The 8913-nt window shown below is 43.2% G+C and overlaps 2 protein-coding genes across 2 annotated transcripts; both read right to left on the bottom strand.

Moving 5' to 3' along the window:
* Positions 1-86: 86 nt before the first annotated feature.
* On the bottom strand, positions 87-6443 carry copg2 (COPI coat complex subunit gamma 2). Its single transcript, XM_068306880.1, has 24 exons — positions 6322-6443; positions 5681-5733; positions 5479-5559; positions 5308-5379; positions 4908-4987; positions 4689-4764; positions 4442-4534; positions 4241-4327; positions 3933-4090; positions 3717-3850; positions 3525-3592; positions 3207-3395; positions 2879-2974; positions 2511-2754; positions 2341-2416; positions 2142-2245; positions 1932-2057; positions 1733-1801; positions 1427-1608; positions 1199-1328; positions 999-1096; positions 757-895; positions 491-589; positions 87-412 (listed from the first exon to the last, which is right to left on the bottom strand). The coding sequence occupies exons 1-24, from the start codon at positions 6356-6358 to the stop codon at positions 282-284; spliced, it is 2622 nt and encodes an 873-aa protein (XP_068162981.1). The 5' UTR covers positions 6359-6443; the 3' UTR covers positions 87-281.
* A 1778-nt stretch (positions 6444-8221) lies between these two features.
* On the bottom strand, positions 8222-8686 carry ucn3l (urocortin 3, like). The gene has a single exon (XM_068307461.1). It carries the CDS (start codon positions 8684-8686, stop codon positions 8222-8224), a length of 465 nt encoding a protein of 154 aa, XP_068163562.1.
* Between the last annotated feature and the right edge of the window lie 227 nt (positions 8687-8913).

Raw genomic sequence — 8913 nt, 5'->3', positions numbered from 1 at the left:
TCAACATATGAAATGTCAGCCTTTCAAATAAACTAGTTTTGTTAAAAAAAAATTGTCTCAAGACTGAATGAAAGAATTTATTGACAGAATATTCTTACGGCAAAGAAAACGAGGACCAGCAGACGTGTGGACACAGTCGACATTTAAGTTCATGTGTGTAAATAAAACATACGTTTGTTTCTGTAGCTGTTGTCACCATAATAATGTCCACGTTAAACGGCATGTTTTTAAGAGCTGTGGAAGAGAAGTGACGTCTTGGATGCAAAAGCATCGTGAGGACTTTAACCCACGGATGCCAGGATGATGTCAACTACCGTCTCTTCATCGCTGCGAACCGTCACCTGCATGGTGACGCCGTCAGCCAGCGCCAGGCGAGCGCGAACAAGCGTGTCGTGACCCCCCCGGAACACACCTGAGAAGGACAGAGCCGTTCATGAATCACCAGACAGAACAGAATCCTGTTAAACTGAAAGAGCGTCTTGACACCCACCGGCGAGGAAGAGGACGTGTGAATTCTTGTTTTCAGGAACTTTGTCCGATCGCTCACACGGCTGCATTCCCAGGAAGCTGATGATGTTACCCACCGCCTCTGCATGAAAAAACCGCACATTAGTGGCATGTTGTCACAGAAGCATACAGTAGTTAATGCATGACATAAAAGTCAGCAGTTAAAAAAGTAAAGAAAACTAATGCTTAAATCCACCACCTGAATGATTTGTGATAACCTCTGATGTAAAGACTAAATCTCTTGCTCACCGTCGAGAGTCCGCACAGAAGCCAGGGCAAAAGTTTCTTCCTTTTCAAACTCATCTCCCACTTCTTCCCACGCTGCTCCAAAGTTTGGTTTCAGAACCTTCTGGATGTGGTCGGCCACCGTCACCTCCAGATCCTCCAGCTGGAGAGGAAGAGGAGGAATAAGAAATGTGGGTGAAGAAAAACTTCAATTACAGACAAGAGTCTTGTTTGGTTTTTGCCATGGACGTGTTGCGATGACGTACCACGTATTCGTCATCGTAACCGTCGTCATCGGGCTCTCCTGTGTTGGGGTCGCAGTCTCTAACCAGGTATTTCATGGTACAACTAAACGTGCAGGACACTGTGGATACACGAGGCGCAGGTTTCTTCAAATATTCACACACATTCTACAATTGCTGCTCCATTTTTTTTTTTCCCCCTGTGAGTTCAGTGGGTCACCTACCAGCTGTGGGGTCATCGTCGGGCAGGCGGACCAGGGTGTAGCAGGAGCCAGGCTGACTGTAGGGGAGGCTGGGGGCCGGGACGTAGTGCATCACCTCGTAGGCTTCTGACGGCTCCATCTGAACGAGGACCTGTCGCAGAGACGCATTCAGTCAAAACCGTCTTATGACAGTGACGACTTCAGCCGTAACTAGACCCCCCCTCCCCTCTCTCTCTCCCCTGCTGGTACCTTCTGCAGAAGCTGGTCGTTCAGAGTGTTCGTGCAGTCGAACTGGAACACCATGTGTCTTGCAAAGGTGTGTTTGACGCAGCGCACCACGTATTCTGTCTCGGCCTCCGTCAGCTGCACCGGCTCGGAGGACTTGAAAAGTGGCCCGAGACCCTGGAACTCCGGGATGGCTGCCAGTTGTTCTGCAGACAAGGACAAGAAAGATCAGATCGGTATCTAGTCAGGTTTTTTTTTTTTTTTAACTTTACTTTAACATCAGCGTCTAACTGCTGTTTTACTTGTTGGGACACTGCATTGCTACCTCACCCTGATAAATATCCTGGCGTGACGGAGCCAACTTCTCTGGGAGTTTGCTGGTGGCCATTGGGGCAATTTCTGTGAACAAAAAACATTAAAAACTCTCCACAGCCATGAGATCCCTGTCCTGATGACAGCACTTTACTAGCTGGGGTCTAAATATCAGAGGGAGGTGTGCTGAGATGAGTTAGTAGCTGCGAGGTCATACCTGTTTTCTGCTCTGTGATCGGCGTGGTGGCGAGAGGGACGGACTTCATGTCGAACGGTTTCTCCGAGGGCTCCAAAGTGTACTGGTGCAGGGACTTCTCCAAGCCGGGGATGGAAACAGACAGACCTGAAAGCAACAGGAAGTAGAGGAGACGTTAACGCTTGTTATTCTTGACCAGGAGCCACAACAGTCTGTGTTTGTTCTTTTTACCATTGAAGATGTAAGCAGCATTCAGAGCCTTCTGCTTCTGCTGCAGCACGTTCATGTAGAAAGTAGCTCTGTCACGCACTTCATCGTCACTGTCCATCATGCACCTGTGTGCCCCAGTCATACGTCGTCACATACCGCATGTAAACACAAACGTGTGGTACAGAGTGTGTGCATTTTAAAAGAGTAAACTGCAGCGAACCTCTGCATGAGGACCAAAACACTCGGCAGCAGGTCGTCGTTCTGAGCTCCAAATTTAGCCAAAGCGCTGACTGCAGCTGAGGAGGGAGAAACAAGCTGGTTAGAACTGTCATGGATACACCTTAAAAAAAAGAAAAGAAGACACACTGATGTTTGGATGCCACTGCTCACCTGCACGGACGGCCTCGCTCTCCAGCACCACGCGGTTAAAGATGAAGCGGATGTACTTGGACGGCTGAGGCGTGCGGGGGCCCTCTTTTCCCAGCAGGTGGAGGATCTTTGTGGCCAGAACGGTGTGCTCGCAGTCCTCGATGAACTCGCACAGGTGGGCCAAGCCCGTCTCCTTGCTCTCTGGGTTCTCCTCGATGATGCTGATGATGCAGTCGACGATGGCCCGCTTGTACTCGAAACCGCCCTGTAGGGGAAACACGGCCGCTCTGAGTCTCGGGTTCAAAAAGGGATCAGAATGCTTGAAGCGACCGAACCCACAACACTCATAACTAAACTGATTCCTAGAGATCTGCTGACGATCCACTTACATCATCTCTGAGCATGTTGGACAAGAAGTTCATCATGACACTGTGCTTCCTGGGATACTTCTGGCACAGAGCGCTGATGGCCTGCACCACCACCACCTGGAGACGACAGGCATCAGGGAGGGATTCAGTATGACAGGAAATAGGACTCAAATAAAAGGATTTAAATAGAAACACGAGGACCAGGATCTCATGCTGGAAATTAATCTTTTTCTTGTAGCAGATCCTGCAGTCAAAACACCTCATCACGCCTTCTAAAACTTTGTACAGGTCTTCTGTCTAACAATAGCCACACATCCGGTGTGTATGAACAAAAAAGAAAGTATCTAACCTTGAACTCATCTGAAATCTCAGAGACAAAGGAAGAGATCTGCTTCATGAGACGGTCCACGCTGCTTTCACTGCCGGTCTTGAGCAGAGTGGTGATGGCCAGTGTGGCGATGCTGCGATTGGAGTCGGTGATCAGGTTCTCCAGGTCCAGGTTGCAGGCGGTGACGGCAGATGGATGCTTCATGGCCACCTGGTGGAAACAAAGGAAATGTCAGTAATATTTCATTTCTACCTGGTGAACCAAGCAGCTGAGAAATGAAGCCTCAATATACGTATACATAATGTTACAATTGTTTTTGACTAGCTAGGGAAGTTGTACCTTGTTGAGAGTTCTGACTGCAGCGTATCTCAGGGCTGCTTTGGGAGAGCTGCAGAAGAGCTGCAGCACTGTGGGAAGACAAATACACTCACAATGAGGAATTGAAGTAAAGATCTACTTGTCATTTTGTCCTGTCAGTCAGCTACACAGATTAAAAACTATGAATGAGTCAGATGTTAATTAACCACTGACCAGACACGGCGGGGGCCAGCTCCCTGGCGGTGCAGTTGGGCATATGGACAATGGCAGAAGCGGCCTCATAAACCACCATCTCGTTCTTGTTCCTCAGGCAGCTCTCGATGAAGTTAAACAAGGGGCTGTCTTGACTGAAAGCAGAATATGAAACTGTTAACAACCTCAAACACCACAGACGCTGTCTTGTGTGTCTCTTCTGCAGGTTCTACTCACCCTCCCTCTGTCTCATCCAGCAGTTTGCTGGCAATCCTGATCAGCATGCAGTAGGCGAAAGGAGATTTCAGACCAGACTTAGTGAACTTGTTGAGCATCTTGGTGACAGCAAGACGGTCATTCTTCCTGAGGTGGTATAACAGACCCAGAGCGTGGTACTGGAAGACAGAACACACAAGAACAACATCTCTGAAATAACAGATCAGTTTAATGTTTACAACCTATGATTCTATGCACACACAAAATGTCACAAAAGCATTATATATAAAACAGCTCCTAAAATATACATGATCGTCTGCACTACCCACCTGGACCATGATGTTGTCGCTGGAAGCAGCCTCCTGAGCTTCATTCACCCAACGTTTCACCACATCGTAGCTCATCTTCACCATGTGCTGAACACGAACAAACAGAACAGATTTTATCACCCACTGGCAGCAACATGCAATAATAACACTAGGAGAGGACTCCTAGTCCAGGAGCAGCATATGAAACTATAGTTTATTTACCAATGAAGACACCAGGGCTGAGCTGGACACACTGGGCACCTTGTCAACGATTGCCTGCTTCATGTATCTCTCAATGGCCTGTAGCATGGTGGTCTGTGGAAAACATAACAAATAAAACAATTTATCATTCTGTTTCTTGACTGTAAGGACTAACATTAAATAAAACGTGAAGGATGTCGTTTTATTTTGTGTAATGTGACATTCTGGAAGAGATGAGGAAGAGCAAAGAAGAAGCAGCAGCACTCACATCTGTAATCCTGCAGAGGGCTCTGATAGCAGGTCCTCTGTATACATCATCCTTTCCTGTCATGTCCTTGGTCAGGCTGTAAAATATTACCCAGGGTTACATTAAAAAGACAGCGTGAAAAACAAGGAACACCTCTGAACCCTCAAACGGAAATAAAATTAAAAACAAAACATTTTTATCCAAGTGAAACTCAAAGCCATTTAGCCTCTTGCTACAAACCTGCTGGTGACAATGATGACATCCTCAGAGATGTTGGCCATCTCTTTGATAGTCAGGTAGCACATCCTCCTTAGAGTTTGCTGAATGGAAGAGAAATCAGATTCATAGTCAGAATCAGAATTGTTTACTAATCCCCAAGGGGGGATTGCTTTTTGTTGCAAATGCAGAAGAACCACAGAAAATGTCAGAATAAGAACATTTTTTAGATATTATGTAAAATAAGAGAAATAAGTAGTAACAATTTTTAAAAAAAGGTATACTCAAGCTGAGCACCTTTAATATGCTGCAGCACTATGATGCATGGAACTTGGGAAACATAATGTACACTCAAGTCATGCAGTCTGAGCTAAAGCAGGAGTGTGTAGTCGATAAACTAATGGAGGACTGTCAAATATCTTACATCATTGGACTGAAAGAGCCTGGTCATTGCAAAGAAGGCCTCTGTAGCCTCAATGGTCCCAAAATGTTCTCCCTATATGAGGCACAGACATTAGAGTCAAACAGAGAATTGACACACTGGCATGAACACAACATGACAGGAACTATTTTTGTTTTTGTTTTGACATTTTACCTGGTTGAGGAGGTATATAATCTTGGTGAGAATATGGAGGCATCGTCTTGGGTTGATAGGAGTCTCATTGAAGATGCGAGCCTGTGAACAAAATCGAATAACTTTCTTAATTTTAATGCTGCGATTACGTTTCTGAGGCTCATAAAAATTTATGTCATAGAAAGTGGAAAATGACTTCAATGATAACAAGCATTAACTTTACCTCCTGTAAAACGGCACTCTTCTCAAGATGCTGGAATGGGTTTGAGCCACTTCCTACAAGTCAGAACAGTCGTCAGATTTTACCTTGACGAGCAACTTTATCGCATTCAAAGCTAACACGCTGAAATGATGCAGGTCTGACACCAGATTAAGCTACATTTAGCTATCGAAAACGAATGAATGACCAACTAAGAGATGCAGGAAATATGCAGAGAGCGCACATTAGAATGTGAATAATAAACATGTTGATCATTAATGTAACGAGCTCACACTCAGGGCGGAACATCTGTTAACTGGCAAAATGATTATGACAACATCCAGCTGACATTACCCTAGCTTGGAATGCTAATGCTAAACCAAGAGAACAGCCTCGCAATCGTTATTGTTACAGCCACCAAATGCTTTTAAAGAGATAATTCAAGTGCAAGTTAGATTTAGCGCGATGTTAAATAGCTACTGTACAATATATGTTACCCAGGAAGGCCCGGCGAATTCATAATTACAGCTATCGCTAACGTGAGCTCGTCGGCTAATTGTAACCTGCTAGTTCACCATTAGCTTCTGAACTATCATGTCACGGCAGACATAATATGCATTTTTGAAACGCTGACTCTAATCAATGTAACAATTTTCCAATCTTACCAGACTCTTCATCCTTTTTATCAAACTTTTTAATCATTTTTCCGGAATGAACTTGACAAACGAAGGCGACTAGATGCTCCCAGTCTCTTCCTAGAGAGAAGCTACTTCCACGTCGCCAAAATGAAAACTAGCTTCCTGCAAGTCCACGTCAACTGGACGTACGTCGTGCGTAACAATGTTGCGTCACAACCGACAGAGGGCGCTGCTGACCAAGAAATCAAACCAAAAAAAATCATAGCAAATCACTTTAGTACTGTATAATGAATTATTCATCCGTCTCTCGTTTTAGGACTCACAACATTTTCTATTAACATACACAAATGAATTAAATTTGACACTATTAGTAAATCTTAATATTAATTCTACATGGAAGAATTATGTCAAAAGCGTACAAACTTTGAACTTATCTGGAAATAGCCTGTTTAAGAAGAAATAAGGAGCACATTTTTACAGTTTATGTAAAGATATAAAAGTACTATGTTCAAAATAATAACTAAAAAAACATCATAAAAGAACTTACTATACAGAATTCAATTTTTACTAACGTGGCTTGATGATCAAAACTATCTAATGTTATATAAAGAAAAACTTTATAATCCATGCGCACTTTTGTCTGAATTACCAAATAAACAATAAGATCAGGATAAGAATAATTTGGAAATACGGCCCATTGGAATGGGGTAGAATCATGGAACTAAAAAAACACACTTCTCACCCAGTGTCAGTTGGTACAGGCATTTATAGTAAATGAATTGAGGTGGCCAGTATACACATAAACCACAAGATGTCGATATTGTTTTGAGTCTTTGTGGCTTGGGCACGTCATCATCCAAATCTAATGTCTAATATATTCTAAAGTGTTCAGTGTGGAAGAGAAAAATTCTTCATCCTAACTAGAATATGATTACTGTATATTAATACACAAAGTTCAAAGTGACTCTTCAGTCTTTCTGAAAAAGTCCATTTACACCATAGTGCACCAGTTTTTGAACTTTTGTGTGCAATGGTTTCTATTGATTTCTTAGTAATTGGTTCCCAAAACACACAACATAGCTTTGATATATAGCTTTAGCTATAGCTTTGATAATCTTAAATTGTCCAACAATACTGGACATGCGGTTGAGTCTAGATTCTAATAAACAGTCAAGTAATGAATGAGTAAGAAATTAAAGATTTTATTGATGTAAATGTTTAAAATTGTGAATATAAAGAAGGCATACATAGTTAATTATATTTGCTTTATTTGGGGAAAAATAATCCTTTATTTTGAGTATAAAAATAACAGACATCTGATGAACACATTTCCATGCATTTACATTTTACTTTCATGAACTTCTACATGGTTTGTACAGTATTTCAGTGTCAGTGATGTGTCAGTGTTTCTAAAAGCGATCTCTTTTCATTATAGGCTCCTATGTGAATGTCTGAACAGATAACCTTGAACGTAAATCAAAATGTACAACATAGTTTCATCAAATAGTACGCTATATGGAACTGAATTTAATCATAAATATGTAGACTGACTTTCTACTTCTTAAGACCATAATTTAATGCAAAGGGCAAAAGAACATAAATAAGATACGTGTTGCTTCAAATCTAATTTTCAGATTTGAAGCTGTGGACGCTAACATGAGACAGTGTCCACTCAAACGCAAAACATGCCTCATTTGCTGCAGGGGAAATGTTACAGGCTACAAATATTTTTGAGTTTAAAACAAAGTTTTCACAAATTCAAAGATCACAATCAAAGTGAGTGACAAAAATGGAGCAAACAATTAATTGCAAATCCTTCTGTAAAACAAAAGAACACCATTACTTTAAAATGAATGACAAATAATTCATTACTTTTGAGTAACGGGGAGGCCAACTCTGGTGATGGCTGTTAAATTTCTGTTGCTGTTCACTTTCTCCGTCCGATCTGCGCCAGCAGACGCGCGTTCTCCGCCGCCTTGGCGCGCAGGTTTTTGGCCTTTGCCACATCAAACAGGACGTTCATGATGTTGGTCGGGACGTCCAGGGACAGGGTCAGCCTGCTCCTCCGGTCCCCTTTGCTGCTGTTGCGAAGCATCTGCCCTCTGAGCTTCGTCCGGCTCATGAAGCGGTAGTTTGCGGGACCTGAAGTCCTTTTTTCTCTGCTGGACTCGGCAGAAGAGGTGGATGTGGAGGAGGAGGACAGATACTCGGCGGACTGCAGGAGGGACCTCCAGCCATCCTCAGGGAGGTAACCCGGCTCATCCTGGTCGCTCCGGACTCCTACTGCCATCTGGTCGTCACATAGGAGAGACTCGGAGAGGCGGAGGCACAGGTTGGAGCTCGGTGCGCACAGAACCGAGAGCAGCAGCAGAGTCTTCACGGACGACAGCATGCTGTGTCCCCTAGGACGCGTCAAGAGGGACAGGGAGGAAAGGTTTCTTCATGCATGTCAGTTTTAACATCTCAACAACATCTAACTTTTCTTCATATTTTGTTTGCTACCAGTCATTCATCTCAAAGCAAACAATAAAAAACGGAATTGACGACTAATTAATTAATATTAATTTATATCTGCTTTTCTTTGACTTTTATTTCTTCTTAGCTTGTGGAAATATGTTA

The sequence above is a fragment of the Antennarius striatus genome, chromosome 22, assembly GCF_040054535.1.
Source record: "Antennarius striatus isolate MH-2024 chromosome 22, ASM4005453v1, whole genome shotgun sequence".
Taxonomy (NCBI): Eukaryota; Metazoa; Chordata; class Actinopteri; order Lophiiformes; family Antennariidae; genus Antennarius; species Antennarius striatus.
The sequence above is the reverse complement of the archived record's forward strand: the minus strand, read 5'-3'. Positions and strand labels throughout refer to the sequence as shown.

What these genes read in the sequence shown, in the direction of transcription:
- copg2 (XM_068306880.1), bottom strand. Translation starts at nt 6,358, where the DNA reads ATGATTAAAAAGTTTGATAAAAAGGATGAAGAGTCTG. An exon ending in GTCATCATTGTCACCAGCAG is followed by an intron (nt 4,765 to 4,907) that starts GTTTGTAGCAAG and finishes AATATTTTACAG; the next exon opens with CCTGACCAAGGACATGACAG. An exon ending in GATCACAGAGCAGAAAACAG is followed by an intron (nt 1,802 to 1,931) that starts GTATGACCTCGC and finishes TTTTGTTCACAG; the next exon opens with AAATTGCCCCAATGGCCACC.
- ucn3l (XM_068307461.1), bottom strand. Translation starts at nt 8,686, where the DNA reads ATGCTGTCGTCCGTGAAGACTCTGCTGCTGCTCTCGGTTCTGTGCGCA.